General features: G+C 36.3%; 1 protein-coding gene across 2 annotated transcripts in view; it reads left to right on the top strand.

Moving 5' to 3' along the window:
• The window catches only part of NRG3 (neuregulin 3), a 412,334-nt gene that overhangs the window by 292,689 nt on the left and 98,446 nt on the right, over positions 1-21,199 (top strand). For both annotated transcript variants that reach the window (XM_042788554.1, XM_042788559.1), the window contains exon 3: positions 6,761-6,834. In XM_042788554.1, coding sequence (XP_042644488.1) covers positions 6,761-6,834 — 74 coding nt within the window. The remainder of the gene's footprint in view (positions 1-6,760; positions 6,835-21,199) is intronic.

Genomic DNA, 21,199 nt, shown 5'->3' on the forward strand with positions numbered 1-21,199 from the left:
TTCTCTTTAATAGGTCAGAGAGCGATGAGGTAGATGTGCTATATCACTCATGGAAACAATTGAGGAAAACCTGCATTTTTTTTCATATAGTTTTAAGGTCCAGTGCTTGATTTCAGGAAGAGATTGAGCTTTATTCAGTTATGTGTGATGGAGTGTTAAATAAATCACAGGAGGAATTAATGAAGGGCAGTTTCCTCTATTGCTATGGTAGGCTTTTGTAACTGGTTTTGTATTAGGGTCTGTCACCCTCCTACTCTTCTTCTCACCTGTGCCCCCTGCCCCACACCCTTACCGCCAGCAACCTGCATGTACCTACAGTCCAACACCCACAATCACTCTCACAATTAAGAAGTCTTTTTCCTTTTAACAGTTTGCTCATAAGTTGTTGCATGATCCTTTTATGAAACAATATTGGAAAAGTCATGTCAACTTGAAATAGCCTTTCCATTGTGAAACTACAGAAATGGATTTGCAAAGAGAAAAATGTCATCTCTGCCAGCACTGATCAATATATACATTGTCTCCCACGTACTGAAATTTCTGGCTCTCTAATACATATTAGCTGATTTGTTGTTAAAATATTACTTCTGCTTTGTATTTCAGTACAAACTCTGTTGGGTATAAACAATTGCCTGATAGCAGTAGTTCCTCTGTCCCATGCTCAACACATCATTGTTTCACTCACTTATACATGTGTTGGAAACTTCATTTTCATAGTTTTGTTTTGTTTTTTCTCTCCCCTAATCTATTTTGTGATGAAATGGAATATATCTGATTTTTTTTTTTTTCTCCCAAGAACAATACAAGAACAGTCCTTCCTAGAATAGATTATAATCAAGTGATCAGGACATTTCTGCAATATAGAAAACCTAGGTTCAAGTCTTTAATACACCAAGTTCTTTTTCACACCAAGAACTGAATGTGAATCTCTTACTTCTCAGGTGAGTTCCTGACCAGCGAACTATTGATTTTTATGAAGGGTTCATTTTCTTTCTGTCTCTGAGCATGGTATCCACTGAGAAATGTTCTCAATTGTGATTCAGTGGTCTAATCTGTTGAATCTAGGAAGCCCATTTTCTGCTTATGGTGGCATGATGTACACGTAAAATGACAAGACATCCTGTTTGACCCTCAGGATTACCTTTTTCTTCCCTTGTGAATAAAATTTTTGCCTAATAACAATCACAATAATAAATACAAATTGCCATTTATTCCACTTAAGGTCATTCTGGTTGCAGGCACAGAAGCCTATATTTACCTTACATGCAGAGCAGAATTATTTTTCATTGTTTATGGCCTATTTCAGGCTAGACTGTGGGACAACCCAATGGCCTATACAATGTCATGGCTTGCTACTGTATATTCTTTGCTTTACTGGCTCTCTAACCCATTGTCTGTGTGAAAATAAATACTTGATCAAAATTTATAGACTATTGGAATATTTCTTTATCATGATCTCTAGTTCCTCTCTTAGAGAATAAATAAGAGATGTGGTATGTACTCATATTGGCATCTGATCATCAGTACAATGGCTGTCATGAGAAAATAATTTGTAACTGATCCAGTGAAATTATGAGATGGATCATTCTAATTAATAGCATTTTTGAGATTGTCATTTTGTAGATTTTACAAGTAGAAGTAAACATGTGTTGGTCAGGATACACTGCAAAAATGAACCTTTGTTTTTCATAGGTACTATTAAGTCCATCTTTTAAATTGGATTACTTCTGTTTATGAGGCTAGAATTGAATTACAGATTTATATAAATTCATTTCTTGGGCACTGCACTATTAAGACAGTTCTCTTAAATGTCACAGATCACTTTTGGAGTAGGATATGCTTATTTTCCCAATGTATAGCATTACAGCTTTGTCTTCTGGCGTAGTCTGTCACTGAGGTTACAAATGCTATTTTCAAAATTTCTATTTCAGAGGAACTCATATATCTTATGATTGCCAAATTCTGGACTTTGTGCAGCGAAACTATTTTATGCATACTTCTTCACATGGCCAAAGGCAAAGTGATCACCACACTTGGGGAGAAAAAGAATTATTTCCATTTCAAATGGATGGGCAGTATCATAGAGAAGAAGGAAGGAGATGGGTGTTCATGGCATTATTGTCTTTCATAGCCTCTGCAGTTTGCTGGTGCCACTGTCTTTCCCACCTTCTGTGCATTACCATCCCTTGAGAAATAAATTATTTCAGTTTAAAAGGGATATATGGAGCTCTCTATGGAAGTATCTGGGGAAAATGTCAACTGTGATGGTAATGGCTTCTTGGCCATAAGCTTTATATGTCCTTATCCAACTCTTTTAAGTAGGTTCTTTGTAATACTGTGCCTTTCTCCTGATGATTTTAGACATATTTTATTCTTCACCTTCACTTAACAAGCAACTTGCCATCCCCTTCACCCCCATTCACTTTACTTTCTACTAGTGTGTCCCATATAAAATACAGGGATTTGGAGTTCTGTGTTATTCCTACGTGTAATGCAGTCATCTCTGAAATCTCCCTTGGCTCCATAAAGTTTGAATACACAAGAAACAATTCCGAGAAATGTCTGCAGAAAATATATGTGATCTCTTTGAGTAGAATATACATGTATTAGTACTATTTAATCTTAAAAATGGAGACAAAAAGATTGAATAAATGCTCATATTTTGCTTACTTTTTAATACTTAAGTGCAAATATGCTTGAGTAGAAAGAAAAGAACTTCTCACCAGGAATGGGAAATGTGTTCCACAAGTGCAGTGTACAATGCAGTTTGTCTTTGACTGCAAAAAACATAATCTAGAGAAAATACATTACCAATGAAAGATGTGAAGAACATGTGATAAAATAATCTTAGTTGAATTTAGCAGGTATAATTTAGGGATGTACTGTTTTTTGTCATCTGCAGATTAGCTCCACCTGTGATTCTCTTTTCATAACATTTAATCAGAAATATTTAAATCATTCCATTCATCCAGTCTTGTTGATATTTTTGCACTAGAGCCTAGACAGATACAGTTATTTTTGTGAAAATCTGAATGTAAAATATCAAATTCCATTTTCAGATTTACTTTGCAAGGAGTCTGTAACTAACACTATTTACAGAGCCCTTCAGCATGGTCTGTACTTAAGCATGTGCCCGAGGCTGTTCATACGGTGCAGTGCTTCAACACAGAAGCGACTTGTGTTGCGGGAATGTAGCTTAGACTGTCCTTTCCATTCTTTGCTGCAAGGGTCCCACAAGCAGATCAGAGCTTTTGCTTCACTACAAGCAATATCTTATCCTCTTTTCATTTTCTTTTTTTAAAGGTATATAAAATAAATATTTGCTTGTTAGATGAACAGATGATCGTTTCTGAAAGTCAGCTGTATCAAAGATTTATCAAGATTTCCCTGATTAGTCGCAGCTTTTTTAATACCTCCATAAATATAAATGTGATCATTGACACTGCATATGCCAATATTGAAGAACCTCAGTTGGACTTTCCTGAACACTGACATAACAATGCTGTTTTAATAGGGTTTTTTTGCGGTGGGTTGGGTGTTTTATTTGGATTTTTTTTTTCCTTAGAGGTGTGATGCCAGTTAGCTGCATGAATGCATGTCAGGTATTGTGGGCACAGCTATCACATCTGCCCATTTAAGGCAGATGGCAGATGCTTTAGCAAAGATTATAGGATCCCACAACATGGTCAGCTTTTGTCACATCATAACATTGTAACTGTCAAATGTATATTCTACAAGACTTCAGTTTCATAAGACTTAATTATAAAGGCTAGAACTCTGGTATGATATTGGCAGAAGAGTTATTGCTATTACTTGGTGTCATGGAATACAAAAATAATTTGTTAATGAGACTATAGAAGACATAGTTTTTATCTTTGCTTAAGTTAATATAATTTAAAAAAAACAAGGTATATATGGCCTTAGTAGTTGTTATGTTAGTGTAAGATTATGTTATTACATTGAAAGATTATATCTATTCTTTGATATATCAGCTACCTCTGTACCAAATTTTTAAAGTAACAGAAATAAATTCCTCTTATGGCATGTTCATCAAAGTGTACAGGTAAGTGAAAATATTACTTTAAATTCATCCAGGTCAGTCAATCAGCTGATCACTGTGTGATCCAGTTTCATAGTAATGGAGAAAAGCAGCAGTATATGTATGATAAAATCAGGATAAAAATAATAGCTTGATATGATAGCCAGTACGTTTTTAGAGAAGAAATACATCCCATCTCCAGACTGCATAGCATAGTTGTGGCAGCGTGCAATTCAGTCAGGTACCAGGGATGCTGAGTTTTACAAGGGAGAAATTGTAAATCGAAGTGACTCTGTGATATGTTCTGTTCCAACCCATTGCTCTTACAAAGTTGGGAAGACAAAGACACAAACACATCTAACTTTGAGTCTTGTACTGGGGTGATACTCTATCAGTTACCAAAGTCTCCCATCAGATTGTTTTCGAGGCCACCAATTTTATTGGCATCTGCTGTATTTGCAACTGGTAAAATGTAGCCCTTGTGAACAAAAATAAATGGAAGGTGAAAATATCTACAGCACCTCTTACCAATTTTGCAAGATACAAAAAAATATTTTCTTAAACTAAAAGACTGATGTTTGGTTTGGCCCCTGACATGGTAGTTTTGGAAGAAACACTCCCAAATCTATCCTAACAGCTGATAGCAGCAAAATTTCTTTCCTTGAATTCTGGTACCAGCATTTAATTAGATGGACCAAAATTAATTACCTGGGCCATCTGACAGCTGCAATAAATGGTGAAAGCTCTGTTTCTTAGATGTGAAGTGAGATAGTCCAAAATTTCTATTCTGTTATGTGAAGAATAGAGTGATGAGGAAAGGAAGGCAGCAGAGCTTCTGGCTCAGGTGTGCCCCACTGGCCATCAGAGAGGAAGGGAAGGGCTTGCTCCTGCTAGTGTCGAGGGTACTTGTATCATTGCTCTGCCTGCTCCTGGCTGTGGGTATTCAAATGTGCTGATGAAAATTCAGTAAAGCTCTTCAAGGAGATACCAGTCTGTGACTCTTTATCCTCACACGTAGCATCAAAGTTTTCAGTTCTGGAATTAGGCTGTGTGATTAACACTTTTATGACTTGCAGACCAACAGTTTAGCAAAGAGTTTTAAGTCTGTAATAGGGTAACAGTAACCCAGGCAGGTACAAATGTATGTCAAAAAGGTAATAGAAAATGCTAATGCAAATACAAGAAAATCCCTACCCATGTAGGTTGTTCTTAAGCTTTGAAATGAGGTCTACCAACTCTCCTCAAGACTGGAGAAGAGTTTGTTTGATGTGAGGTAACTTCTGATATTTCATAATCAGAGGCAAAAGGTGCATGCAGCAGTGTCTGAGTATATGGAGACTTCTTCAGTTTTTCTGACTAGGGGACAAGATTAATTGAATATTCTGCATTTAATAAAAAAATATAACATCTTTTCCTTGACAGATAACTTATGACCACGACCACTTGAATTCAGTTTGTCCTAGTCAGTCATTTTATAGATAGGTGAATAGTGATACAGAAGTTGATCTTCAAAGTAGCCATCAGAGAGAAAGGCTAAAAGGGGAGGTTTTGAAATAATACCTGAATGGAGTTTTTAAATCTTTTTCTTACTGTAGATTTTTACAACATTTTTGGGCCTGATAGGAATTCTTATAATTTACATATTTGCTCACAAACGTGTCTACTAATCCCCGAATCAGTGATGGTGAGATGCACTTCTCACTGAAGCATTAATTTGTTAAACCAAAAGCACTTTAAAAGGCAACTTTTAGAGGAAGCCTGAGTAGAAACATTGTGAAGGAACAGATAACTTCTTCTGACATTATCACATCATTCAAGCTGCAGTTGCCAATCCTAATGGAAGGTGGTGATGCTGATTTGAGCATATTGTTTATATGATTTGCAAGAGCTTTGGGAGACAAGGAGTCCCTGTTGCTATCATTTATAATTAAAGCATCCATCACTTTTCTCTGAAAAACTGCTTGGCAAATAAATAATTAAAGGTGTGGTTCTGATACACTTAGTTGAAATGAGAGAGGTTTCTGAGAACAATCCAAATACAGTAAATGAAATTTCTTTAAAGTAAAGTTTCAAGATAAATAATAGTATTAGAATCTCAGTCAAAGCCAGTTCTTGTTTGTTAAGGCGGAAGGGTGTTCTGGTTTATGTGCTTTAAAATCTAAACCCGCAGACATCTAAGCCTGTCCACATACAAAACAATGCCTGATGTTGTCTCTCATGCCTAGACATGTTATCTTCTAAGCACAGCGTAAACTAGGCTTAAAGTTAATGGCTAGTTAAATGTTCGCTGCTTATTCAAACACCCAGAGATAAACAAGTTGTTAATCTGATGGTTTGTACAGTACAGAAGCTTTATAAAGCTTTATGTTAACTAATAAATTATATTTTGTAATATTAAAAATATGTCTATTTTATAGATGATTTTTCTTTGATTGTTTCACTGAATTGATATTTAAAAGAAGGGTTATGCTTAAATGGTGTTTCTTTTCATAGTTTCTAAAGTAATTGAAAAGGTTTGAGTGGAATATTTTGAAATACAAATTATTTTATGTGCTTCCATTGTATTTCAGTAATAACCTTGCTTCCATAATAGTTGAAATAACTGTAAATATGCAAGTCCCTCATAGCATTGTCAGGGAGAATTTCAGTTGATTTTGCTACCTTGAAATTAACCTTTTACTACCGCATGCGTATGTTTGTCATTTATCCCCTTTTTCTCAGGTGCAAAGAGGGCTACCAAGGAGTCCGCTGTGACCAATTTTTGCCGAAAACCGACTCAATCTTGTCAGATCCAAGTACGTCAAATGTTTTTCTTATCTTTCTAATCCATCCTGGAGGCTATTCTTGCCATGTGAGATGACCCTTTGCCTATTGTCAGAAAGCATATTATGGACCACTGCAGCTGTGTGTAGAGAACAGTGTTGCTTTTGTTGGTAGGATAAAAACACATCCTCTAATCTCTGTTCTAATAAAATATCTGCTGCTGCAGCAGGGCACGCCATCAGAGAAATTGATTCCTTATGATTTGGAATAATACTGTCCCTGCTTAAAGCCAAAATATTCATCTTTCTCTACTTTTGACTCAAGAACAAATAAATTTACACAGTCGAGAAGTACAGGGTCCAAAGTTCATATTGTCTGGCACTGCAGAGATTATAATCTCCTTGAAAATACCTGATATCAGTTTACATAAAACTCAATTTTTTTTCACTTTTATGAGTGAAGTTGCTCAGTATTTGCAGAGTACAGGTGTACTTTCAGGTAGTTATGTGGAAACAAAGTGCAACTTTCTATTACACTGCTCAGTATATGCCAGAATGCCATCTTCGTCTATGCTTGCATAACTTCACTGTTGCCCATTTTAAATTCTGTTGACTTATAAAACTGTGTCAAAATATTATCCAAGACTAATTTCTCGGAGTTTAATCCATTTAGTAATTACTGTTGCTTATCTTAAATTTTTAAATGATGTGACATACAACAAAGGGTCATATCTAATCTCTTGGGTTTGTTCTTATACCTGGAAACTTTAGCTTATTAAGTCTTCTGGTGTTGGATGCCCTTTAAAATTTTATTTGAGTTATTTTGCTTGTGTTTTTGAAGAATAATGGTTGTTCTTCTAGTCCTTTGTTTTGTGCTTTCTGTTTATTTTCTTGTGTTTTTTCATGTGAAAGCCTGCTGCCAAAGACACCTGTTGTTTTGTAGTTATCTATGTTGTATAGCTCCCATTATAGTTTGCTTTGTATTTGGTTTAGCTTTTCCTTTTGCTTGACCTTTAATGGTAAAGTGCAGAACCTATAATGAATAAGAAGATTTTACCTCTGCCAAGTTTTATGTGCATGTGTCAACACAGAAGTTCTATATATGTCAAGGAAAAAGGTACTTGGTATCCTAAAAGTGGGGGGAAGGGCGATCTGTTAATAACAGGACAGAGTGGTATCTATTCTGACTTGGTTTTAACAGGGGACTCTAGCTTCACTCACTCAAGAGTAGAGGTGAAATTCATATAGATACAATACAAAGCCCAGAAGAGACTCCCAGATTAAGCTACATCTAACAAGACAAAAAGCCCTCCAGTGTTTATATATTGTAGACAGATTTGTTGTTGTTTCTTTGCAGCATTGTGTTGGTTGCACAGACTTGCATCTCTTTACTTGGGAAGTGCTTACTTACTGTGGTTGGTTTCTGCCTGAATTGTTCCCGTAAAATTGTTCAGCCACCTGATCCTGCTCAGTAAGCTAAGGTTCTGCTGAAATGTCCTTTTTACACCTTCTGACTACAAAGGCTATTTTATTTTATTTTATTTTATTTTATTTTATTTTATTTTATTTTATTTTATTTTATTTTATTTTATTTTATTTTATTTTATTTTATTTTATTTTATTTTATTTTATTTTATTTTAGTCTGTCTTTCAAAATTATATTATTTAGTGTATGCAAGAGCAGGGGACTTTGGCCTGATGTTGATGTCAATCCACTGGATACACCTACAACCCATGAATGGCCCCTCTTCCAATATAAATAAAGAAAGTTAATGTGAGTTAGGTACTTTCCCAGTCCTGAAATTTAACTTATACTTGATCCTCATCTGTATTCATAAGCGGAAAAGCTTTTGTTCACATATATTTCTGTGTGTTGGCATAGTGTGATATATCTCTGTGTATGTATGTGCATATGAACTTATTCTAAGCATGCCTGGCCTGAAAGAGAGATACTAGAAACTTTCTGCTGCAGCTGGACAGTGACAACATGAGCATTTTGCTCAGCGGTTAAATGAGTAATGTATTTAGCTTCCTTCTGGCAGTGGAAAAAATTAGTACCACACTGATAATTAGCACTCAGAAGCAGAAATATTTTGTATTTGCATAATCTGAGGAGTGTAAAAAGTATTTGACACAGTAGTCAAGTGTAATATGATCATCTCCAAAGGCGCTGGTGATTGTTAAAACTTAGTTTTACAGTTGAATGTGTGTTTGAATTATGAAGAGAACTGCTGAAGGACACTAAAGCGTGAATTTGGAGGTGACTTCAGAAAGAAGCAGTTTTTATTAAATGCAAGTCTTAATTTTCAAAAGTTCAACACTCAGATGAGAGCTCCTGTGTCTGGACTGCACGTAGCCAACACTGCTTGATGTCAGTCAAGCTTTATAAATGAGTCCTGGCTCATTTGAGTTTTGTGGAGTTGCGCAGGATTCTCAGTAGTAAATGTGTTCAGAACTGCTAATGATGCATCTGATAACAATATTTAGCTTATTTGAATTTTGCATGTGTGAAATACTGAAGCAATATGTTTTTAATCCTACCTTGCCTGTGATAGTGCAGGTTATATTTTCAGGACATTCACTTGTAAGTGAATCTGGACCACAGTCATGTGAAAAATAGCAATGTTATCTTAAAATTGTTAGTTATTTATATATGCAAGTGTTGTTTTGTTTGGTTTTGGTTTGTTTTTTGGTTTGGTTTGGTTTGTTTTTTTTCCAAATAGCCCTCTGAAACAAACCAAGCTTGTTCAGCATAGCTGTTATCTGAGGTTGCATACTGACAAATAATGTGATATAGCTCTGCAATAGTTTTAACAGTATCAGGCCAAACCCAGCTTCCTAACTCATTTTAGGTGTATGTGAGACAGGTCTTGACTTTACATCACAGATATGAATACAAATTATGTGATACTTAATATGGATTAATGCATGCTAAATCATGTACATGTAGTTTAATTAAACTAAATGGTTAAGATATTTAAGATTCTGATTTCAGGAAACCTTTTGAAACTACCTGATGGTGTTTCAGAGTTCCTGAATTGTCATCCATGGCTTACTGCAGCCAGATATGCCACCCTCTACCTTCCAGCTCAAAGTGAGGATCAAATTCATAAGAAAATGAATGTAGGACACATATAGAGCGGTGTCAAAACACCCCAAACACAGGCCCTTGCACTGGATCTTCGAGCATCATAGGCATTTACAGCTTCCACTTCCCTTACTTTCTTTACTCTTAATCAGGTTTTCTGGCTGTAAGTGAAAGACGCTTAAAAAAAAACACCAACAAAAATCCCCAATCCAAACACAAGTAGTTTGAGAAGATTGTTAATCTTGGAATATGGGAGACACCTGTCTAAATCATGGAGGCCACAAAGAACCTAACAAAATTAATAATATCACAAATAAGGGAAAAGGCTGCATGCTGCATGACAATGCAACCCATGCTGACAGTCACTAACAAGAGGAGGAAATCTGTCAGCCCTGATAATACTGGGTAGGACAAGTCCCTGAACTCCCTCCCAGTCATCTTCTCCTTCATCTATGGAGGAATTACTAATGGGACAAAGAGAAAAGAAATAGCAGTCACATGCTGGAAGAAAAGGATAGGAGTTTTTTTGAAATGTTATTTCAGCTTTCTCCATCTGGGCTAACTTCTCTATAAATACAGTTCATGGCAATGGTATAACACATTTTCAACATTAGAAATGCAACTTTATGTACAAGTCATTTTTCAGGCATATGTAGTCCTGTGTGTATCTATAGGATTGGGAACTTCCATGCAACATAAATTGTACAAATGTACTCATGTACTATCCTTTATAGTGTTCTGGAGTAGACCTGCCTGGCCCAAAGAGTCTTGAAATATAAGATGTATGTAGGCTGTGGATATTTATTTTGATCGGTTTTTATACTGGGACAAAGTATAACCCTTAAATCTTTGGCTGTTCTGTGTGGATATTCCAACATGGTGAACAAGGCGTTGAGAATGGATTTGTCACATTACCCCTTTTTTTACAAAATTGTTGAACTCTGCCTTCAACTATTTTGTTCTTAACATTGAAAGCTGCTTTCTTATGCAAAAAGTGTATTTGAGTTTTATAATGTGCATTACTAATTTTATATTTGTCATATTAACATTCAACTTGTCCCATTTGACCTCAGAAGCTTAAGCATGGAGGGATCTCCTATCAGATATTGGGAATATTATCCAATCCTTTTTCAAAATAAATGCATTATTTTCTAAAACAAGAAAAACAGGATGGAAATCTTATTACTAGGTTATTAGGCCATGCTCCTGCTATTGCAGACAACCCCATCATGTATTTCCTTCCGTAAACTGATCATACTTCTTTTGTAAACCACTTGCAATCAGCATGAGCTAGTTGCTAGAAACAGGTTTTGTTTAGCATCCCTGCTCTGAGGGTTTCAAGATTTTTCAGCTTCCACACAAAATTTATGGACAGCCCAAATTTGTCAATTATGTTCTCTGTTAAAATGCACACTTTGTTTCTACATTGTTATTTTTTCCTATTGGTTTCCACCATGTTACACTTTGGGTCTGTTAAACTGGCTTTTTCAAATGTCAGAAGTCTTGTACCTACAGAGCTAGCTATAGTCTGTGGTTTTATAATAATTTAACCTGTGACAACACTGCACACATCATGCTTTTTTTGAATCTCGTTAAAGAGAAACCTTCAAGTGTCATGTCTGGAATCTGCAGTTATTCATTCTTAGATTACCTCTTCACGTAGCAAAGGATCAAAAACTCTCTCCTGGAAGACTAGGACTGTAAATAAGTAAAACAACTCCAAATAGTTTAAAAAGGAAAAAACCTGTCTTTCTGGAAAAGTATTTGAAACCTCAAGACCCACACTCACTTCCTTCCAAAAAAAAAAAAAAAACCAAACAAAATCTTGGGATTTTTGCTTTTCTTTTGACTTTTTTTTTTTTTTTTCTTCTTCCTTGCCCCCCATCCACTTTTGTGTTTGTAAGATTGTAGGATAATTTAGGTTGAAAGAGGAGTCTGGGCTGGAGAACTCAGGAGGTTCAGCCTCCTCCTTTAAGCAGAGCTGGCTTTGAACTTTCTGTTAACTGCACTGGACACAATGAAGGTAGTCTATAAAGGCACTGTCATTAAATAGAGGAAAAAATGCATCACAGCTGTGAAATATTTATAGAATATATTTTCAAATAATCTGAATAAATAAAATAAATGAAAATTCTGAGTTTCTTAATGATTGATTTTTCTAGAACCTGAATAATTTTTTGGTCAACTTTACTTAACCTTTCTGAATTTTTCAGCATTCTTCTTGAATTTGTTTTTTCCTCCTTTCTGGATTTCTAGGAGACATAGGAAAAAATAAGATTTTGATATTGGAAAGACTTTGAAGGTTTTTAAGCCCTTCTGCAGAAATTATGTCATCAGTTTAAGACTGGTTTGTATTAAAAAAAAAAGCTTATGGAAGGAGTGGCTGCAGACCAAGTTTCATTTGTAGTGACTGTCATGTTATGCTGTCTTACAATCTAATTGCAAAGAAGAGTGCCACATAACTGTGTGTTCACAGAATAAAAATTATTAATGATGCTCTAGGATATTAAGCTTTTACAAAAAATGAAATAACCAAAAGATAATATTTTATTGCCTTGTAAAACTTTGTAAAATTGTCTTGTAAGATTTTAAGAGCTATGTGGTGACAACGGTCAAGTGAAGTCCTTGAAAATGACAAGTCAGTGTGAGAACTGTTAGCATCCATTCAAGTGGGTATGGCATTTCTGTTAACTAATAGGGTTTTTTATAAGGATATATAAACAGAGTCCCTCCAGTTCAAATCATCACAAATCATCCTAGATTAGTGTTGATACATCAAAGATTGAAAGGAAGAAAGGATTTGCCTTAATAGAAATAGCAATAAAAGAGAAAAGCAACACAGTCACTTCAGAAGTTTTAATGAATTTATCTATAGATGAGAAAAGATGCATCACATGAGAAACAAGCTGGGGAATATGAAACCAAGGTAAAATAAGGAAGAACAGATATCTTTGGGGGAATGAGGGACATGTTTTCCCTCCTCTTTGATCAAGTATGGGTAGACACCTCAGGATACAGACTGTAAAATTGACATGTTTTAAAATTTGAGTTGTGCTGAAGCGGTAAAGTTTTACTTTCTGTGAATAGCATGAATCTTCTTGATTTCTTTTGTTTGTTTGTTTCCTTTGAAATAGGAATTTAGGCTTTATTCAGCAGAACTGGAGTGAAATGCTCAGAACCAGAAGTACAACATTAACTAAGCATGAGTAAAATGGTTCACCAGTAATAAATGGAAATGTGAATGTGTTCATTGTCAGAACATATTGAAAAGTTTAAGCCCAAGAAAGATCAATTGAAATCACAAATTTGCTACTAATGCAGTGGGTAAAGAAAATCACACTCAAAATCATTATCAGTTTTGATAATATAGCTGTTTCTTACAATCTTAAAAATGAAATTTAAATGCATAGGAAACAACTGGAAGTAATATTGTTTCTATAGCTAAGCTAACAGTGACTTGTACAGAAAGTGCAGTATAGATGTAATTCAGTGATTTTTCTTATTTATTTTTTTTTCCCTGTCAGTATCACAGAAAAGATTTTAAAACCCGCAAGTGTGTTGATGATCTTCATGTTTCTAATCTAGAGGGGGAATAGTTTAGATTAATTCTATGATTCTAAGTTTGTGCCACTCTTCTGAAGTGAAAACAACAGCAAAAAACCTGCTGGTGTAAGAGCTGTTCCCAAACAGCATTAAATTGAATTGCTTTAATTACTTTTGTGTGCGATAACAGCTTTTTTTTCCCCTCTACTTTCATCAAATTTCCAGCCCTTTTAGAAAAATAACAAGCAAGGAGTTTGCACAACACTACCACCCACCCCCTGTCTTGCTTTCTGAAAAGAATGAAGCAGGGTTTACAATTGATCTCCATTTCATATTTCAGTTTCAAATGAATTGTCAGCCTTTATCAAATTCATATCTATCTATATTTAGTATTAGCTAAAATAACATTTAAATAAGTCGTCACACAGGTTTATTTGGAAACATAGAAAAATTCAGTCTGAATTTGAACAATCCTTTTATTAGTTTTAAAGGAGCATTAGTTCTTTGTTCTTCTTTCTTCATCTCTTCTCCTGGAAGATAAGAATGTATTGGCATCTGGTTACTCAACATTCTTTTACTTTCAATTCTGAAGTATATCTTGTTTTGCCAGGACTTTTAGGCAATAGGTGGTCTTCTGTAATTCACTTGTGAAGACTGCATCTCCATAGAAATTTGTGGAGAGAAGCTGGCATCAGATAGATGCAGTATCTTTGGCGGCAGGGAAGAAAAAAAACAAAACCAAACAAAAAAAAATACAGAAACCAAAACAAACAAACCTCAAAACCATGGTTTCTTTCTCCTTGAAAAACTGCCTATATGTGGAAGGATATTAATGAAATAGGAAATTCCTTTTATTTGATCTCAGTATGAATCCCAAAGAATATAGAAAATGGAGATGTCTAGCAATGCAAATCCCAGTCAACAAATAGTTTTGATCAGTGTGTGTTCCTGTAAGCCATAGATGCTAGAAATCAAGAAGGAAGTTACAGCCACCCCATGCAGAGGAGTTTGAAGGCTGCCTTTCCAAACTACCATTCATCTGTGAAATTTGAAACTTGCATCTAGTTAAAAAATTTCTAGGTCTTTGTGTAGTGATTTTTTGCACGTGTATTTTAAGGAAATTTACCATATGATGGCAGAAACACTTGACTAAGGCTTGTTACACAACAGCCACAGCAGATGGCTGTGAATAGAGGTTACAGTCTTATGTAAGGGACAGATCTGTGAATCGCGCTCTCCCGCTGGCGAGCCATGAGCTCTGGGTTCATGGTGCCTGAATGAGAGGCGGTGCAGCACTTTTGCTAAACAAGCACCTTCTGAAGTGATGAGCCTCTGAAACATCAACTTCTATCCACTCCTCTTACAAACACCTTATGATTTCCTAAATCTGCTGTTGGCCATCCCATGTCTGGAAAACTGTAAGTTTAAATATAGCTTGAAGTATATGTTCTGTGACACTCTGGAAGCATCTAATTTAGCCAGTTGGTCCAAGTAACTTTTCTGACTTGCATACTATTCATACCAATCATATGTTACTGTTGGTGTCAATCTCCCACTGTCTTTTAGAAGGACTTCCCTGATTTTGCCTAGATAGACAAGGTGCAATCAATCATTTGACTTGTCAGATCACATTTGCAGGCCTTCTAAGAAAATTCAGCAGTGCAGCAACCATAGCTTCTTCATGCTCAGGGAGAAAAGTATAAGCAAAGATGGGTCTTCATAAGATGACGTGTAGGAAAACTGCACAAAACATGACAGTGATTTAGCTGAAAAGTACTCATTTCATCAGGTTCTGTCTTTGTAAATTAGCTACTCAGTTGTCCAAATAGCATTTCACTTTAGCAATAGCATTTCACTTTATCTCAGTGATTTAGTCACACTTTTGATATTAAATGCCTCAGGATTGGTTGAGATGGTATAAGTTTCATAAAGATGTCATAGCCTGTTGAATGAGATAGTAAGAACACATGGAGAAAAAGAGATGGATTTCTCTTATTGGCAACTAATCTTATCCATTTGAGCATATTTCTCTCTATTAAGTCTTAAGTCTGAACTGGGTATTTTGCCTTCTTCTATGAGTGGTTCTGTGTTAAAATGATTCTAGTAAAAATGCAGCAGTGCATGTGCAGATAAATCACTAAGTTGTGGAGTGCCTGATATTGTGGTCTGTCCTGTCCGCAGTACAGTTATATGACTGTAAGTAATAAACAGCAGGAAGACAAATTCTTCACTGATTCTTACGGGCACAAAGCTCAAGATCAGTCCGACGCACACTATCTTAAGAGTAAAAACACTAAGGGGCTCATACACAAGAGCTAGTTTCCTCCAAGAGGATTTCTGCTGTGTGTGCTGATCATAGTCCCCAAACTAATACTTTGTAAGAGCCTCTTTTCTCTAAACAGATCTTCACTCTTTGCATTAAGTCCATACTCCACTACAAAGATGCTTATTAAGGAAATTGTTAGAGTTTTCACTTCACATGGAGCTTCTACCAGTGTTGATTCTGCTCATTTCGACAATTTCTGCTTATTAAGGAAAACCTGGAGTAAGTGTATTGTTCAATATTAATGTAGTAAGTGCTCTGTGTTGTGAAGACCAGATGCTATGGGGGGTAATGTGTGTATAAATGTATCTTTCTAGGGGGTCAGCATTACTACAAGTTTGATTAGCACATCAAGGTAATTATTTTATTCTATGAAGAAAGATAGTATTGAGACACTTGAAGGCATTTCACACTCATTTGTCAGGCGTTCCATAACAATCATGTTTAGCAATAGAGAACAGCCGTTTCTGGTTAAAGTTTTACTGTGCAAACGCTCCAATTTATGAAACTATTATTGCCTGGATCAAAAAGATCAAGTGGTAAAATCTTGGTCTCACTGAAACTGGGAAATGTTTTATTAATTCATCCTTTGTGGTTACATTGTCCTATCATGAATTTTATTCCATGTATGACCACTATTTTGCTAGAGATCTTTGTATTGTCCATTTAGGGGCTGAAATTGCCAACCATGTATTATTTCCTTCAGTGATAAATGTGATCATAGAATTGGTTTCTTAAAATACAAACTAGATCAGTGTTATCCCAGGAACAAACCAACAGGCAGTTCTTGATGAGATTGTTTATACTGGGAGGACTTAATTCACTTCGAACCTTTTCAGAGAGCACTTGCTCCCAGGGATCCTGTCTCTTTGCTCTCTCTGCAAGTGCCAGCTTGCTGTAGAGAAAAAGTCCAACTGTTTGCTGCCACCATCACTCACAGGTTAAGAAGAGGCCTGGGTAATTGTCATGGATGGAGTCATGTGGTTCACTGTAAGAGAAGCAACAATATACTTCATTGATATAAAGTAGTGAGTTAAAGAAGTCCAATGGTGAACATGACAGTGGTTTAACAAGATTTGATGGCAAAGTTCACTTGATATTTACTGCACAGAGGACAGGGTCAGACAAAACTGTCAGGTAGACTCATCCTGTTGAGTCATGAGGTTCAGAAAGGACACCCTTGCTTTCTAAACTCCTTCTCAGAGAGGAGTCTGGGTGCAGTTGGATCCACCCCTAGTTCCAGACTCACTCAACACTTTATGTCTAAAGGATTATATATGTGCAATCAATCCTTTATATCACTTAGCTAAGGTTTCAAAGTTTAGCATGCTATTAATCACTTACCGAGAACCTGTTGTGGCAAGGAATCTCTCAACCTCAAGGAGTAACCTTGAGAGGCATCCCTACTCAGGGGGAGATCCTGGCGTGCAGCCCGCTGCCGTGCAGGAGAGCTCAGTGGGCCCTGGGCTGTCCACTATTTATGGAGTAAGATAATTTGCACAGCCAGCAAGATGTCTGGGTCACCATTCCAGACAGCCTTTGGCTACCATGTTGCCCTCCATCCCCCAAAGTCCAGAGTAAGCTGGATGCAGTCATCACAACCTCCACCAGTGGTTATGGCTTAAGCAGGACTGGGGGGAGCATGCTGCCACAGAAACAGAATGTTTCTCTTGTTACTTCTGTACACAGCCTGAATAGCAGGTTTGACAGTCTATCTTGGAATAATCATCTGAAGAAAACAGTACTGAACTGCTGAACAAGTGAATGTAATAGCCAAATTCTGCCTGCCATTGCCCATTTCATTTTTGCAAGTAGTTCTGCCCTTTGAACTTGTTTCCATCTTCCCTAACCATTTTAGCATCTCAACTGGATTACCATCACCAAAAGGAAAAAATTTGAGTGTACTACATATTCTGCTGTTTAAGACAACAGTTCTCTCCTTCTAGGTCCACTTGCCTTAATTTCCTACTCTATAGTTTCCATTTTTTTCTTTTCCCTTACTTTCTGTTGTGACATATCTACTTTATTTCCTTCTCCTTTTGAGGGGGCTTTTCCCCTTCAGCATCTGAATTACATTTCTGTTAGTGACTCTTCACACTGTGCTAATCTCTGCTACGACTTAATATTTTCCACATGCTTTTACTGTTATTTCTTCCCACATTGCTGCTGCATGTGACCTTCACTCCCTATCTGAAACCAAGGTTTCACTCCTTTCTCTGCCTGACCTGTTCTTCATCTTCCAGGTGAATGCCTAGATCATAAATTGCTTTTCATGTGCTGTTTGGTCTGTCTCATTTAGTCTTCCTTTTTTCCTTATATATAATTTTTACTTTTGCTACATAATGGAAAAAGAAATATAATTTTCTGTTTAATTTGGTGTCTAAAATGTTCTTTACATGTTTACAGTGAACAGATGTCCACATTCCTTTCTGTTTCCAAAGGGGTTGACTCCAATTATTTCTGAAGATACAGAAAGAGGTTAATACCTGATGCTTATCAGGAGAAAATATCCACTGCGTGGGCTCTTTGTGAAAGCCAGTGTCTAAATTTAACCTGTTTTTCTTTTTTCTTCTTCTTTTTTTTTTTTTTTTTTTAATAAAACTGACTTTTCTTGCAAAAGGGTTGCATTTTCAGCACTGAAGTTTTTTACGTGCCTTGACAGTACTTTTACTGGGAAACCTTTTTCAGGTTCAGAAGAAAACAGTTCTGATCTGATACAGGAAAAGAGGCCCCAGATTAGGAGAGGACAGAATATTTGTCCATAACAGGTGAAACACAGGTTCAAGTCCTTGTTCTGCTTGACCTGATTTTCCACTCTTCCAGATGAATGCCTAGATCATGCCACAGAAAAGAGAGTGGGTCAGTTTCTTGCCTTGTTTCTTTTCTAGAAGAGAAAGACTGTTTCTCATCTACCTCTACTGATGAACTTGTACACCTGAAATCTCAGATATAGTAAAATGTGTATTTTTACAGTATTGCCCTACCCTAGAGAGAGCACAAGACAAAAGTTTGCCTTAATGCTCATCAGTACTATAGAAGGTGCTGGAGTTTACAAAATGTGTGATATTGACTTAGGTCTTGATCCTGCAAAAAAATATACTGATGCATATACTGATGCATATTGTTTCTCATGAATACTACTCATATAGTAGATACTAAGCATATTTGAAGCATCCAACTGAGTTATTTTCTTTAATTTGTGGTTTGTCTAACAAATTTGCAGTTTTCTTGATAGTGAGATGATATGCCATATTTTAATTCTCTGAATTTAATGAGTCCTCCTGAAAAGACTTTTTCTGTGAAGCTGAGCAGGTCTAACATAGGAGCTTGGATCCTGCTGGTGGTGGAGCTCCCCATGAGCAGCTCTGTCTGCAGCTGATGGGCAATTAACTACACTGACGGAGGGAGATTATAATTTTGAAGGAGGTTGGTCTGTAGAGATTAACAGTTGTCATTATAAATATGCGTATATATCTTAACATATAAAAACAAAAGGTAATAAAAATATTAATTTGCTGTCTTTATCAGTCTCCAGGCTTTAAAAAACCCTTTTGGTTTGGTTTTGTTCTGTGTTCAGTAATTATTCAAAGGCTTAAATGCTTTAAAAGCCTTAAAATGCTTATACTTTTAGAGAAAAAATGACTTGTTTCAGAAGACAATTGTGAAAGTTAGTTAAGCTATATGTGATGTCTGAACAACTCCAAGTAAAAATGCTACTTACCAATGCAGTACTACCATTCTCAGAAAATTATTATTAGTTTTCTAGGCATTGGAAACATAGTGACTAAAGTCAGTTAAACTGATTCAGCTTTCTATGATAGTAGTGAATGTATTAAATCACTGGAAAATGGGAATATTTGACTATTTATGTATTTAAGGCAAAACCAGTCAGTATAAATTTGTAATTTGTTTTGGAAGCTAGAACAGACTATTAGAATAATCTAGAATTTTGCATATTACAGATCAAAGATCATGTCCAGTTCTGTAATATTGTTATAAATTTTGCTGCAACATTTAAAAACAGATGGCAGGGTAAATTAGTTTTTAGTTTAGGTTATGTCTATGTAACAAGTTACTGCAAGTTAGAGTGTAGATTTACAGCGCAATTAGCTATGTTGTGACAACTGCCTGCTTGTATGATAAAAGCAAGCCCGTACCTTGCAGTTGCCCTGGGGCAAGTCTCCCACCATGGCTTTATAACTTGGCTACACACAATAACTTGTTTGGTTTGGCAAATAACAAAGTCTTGTAGCTTGGTGATGGAAGGAATTAGCTGAAGCTACCCTGAGTCGGCTACCACATGAAGCAAGGACAGCTGGCTGAATGGACCCCGTGAGATGACTCTTTGTCCCTGTGGCTCTTTACGTGATAGTAGAAGGGGTTTGAACCAAGATTTTACTTTCTATGTGCCTGCTGCTGTCACAATCTGTACATAATTGACCTGCTTTGGCAGATTAGTGCAATCTTGTTCAAAATAGGATAGATTTAAGCTTAACAAATAGGAGCATCCAGGAGAATAGCAGTTACTTTAAAAGTAAGAATGTAAATCCCTGCATGGAAAGAGAGGCTGAGGTTTATTTTTTAAAATAAAAATCTGTTCCTTAATTTAAGCTAACTTTGTATACCCTGGAGAAAAGGATGCTCAGGAGAAACCTTATCATTCTCTACAACTACTTGAAAGGAGGATGTAGCGAGGTGGATGTTGTTTTCTCCTGCCACATAACAAGCACTGGGACAAGAGGAAACAGCCTCAAGTTGGGCCAGGGAAGGTTTAGATTGGATATTAGGAAAAATTTCTTCACCAAAAAGGTTATCAAGCATTGGAACAGGCTGCCCAGGTAAGTGGTTGACTCACCATCCCTGGAGCTATTTAAAAGATGTGCAGGTGTGGTGCTTAGGGACATGTCTTAGTGGTGGACTTGGCAGTGTTAGGTTTATCATTGGACTTGATGGTATTAAAGGTCTTTTTCAACCTAAATGATTCTATGATTCTAAGGGACAGTGCTACTACATGGGTTTGTAAGCGGAAAGATAACAAGCTGGGCTTAGTTGTGGTAGTGATAAGGACACCTTCTGACGATGTCAACAACTATAATAGTTGTTGCTAAATATAGAGATGCATCTGCTTGGGGAGATTGTGACCCATTTCAGTTGGTTCTTGCTTTATGAGCAATCTGTGCCTTTCAAGCTACATTCAGAATAACCCATTTTGCCCTCCAGGAATTCTCCTTTCCCCAGCCCTCATCATGTATCAGTCAGAAACCAGAACAAAGTGTGAAAGCAGCATAGGCTCTACATGTTTTTTCATATCACCCTGCAGATGTCTGAATTAGGATAACCTTAAGTTCCCTATGTCATTAATGGGGGAGATGCACTCTCCTGCTCCACGAGGGGCTAATTAGAATATGGCAAATAAGGCAAAAGCCAAATTTAGATGTTATAAA

This window comes from Tyto alba, unplaced genomic scaffold (assembly GCF_018691265.1).
Source record: "Tyto alba isolate M040663 unplaced genomic scaffold, T.alba_DEE_v4.0 Super-Scaffold_1, whole genome shotgun sequence".
In the NCBI taxonomy this organism is placed as follows: Eukaryota; Metazoa; Chordata; class Aves; order Strigiformes; family Tytonidae; genus Tyto; species Tyto alba.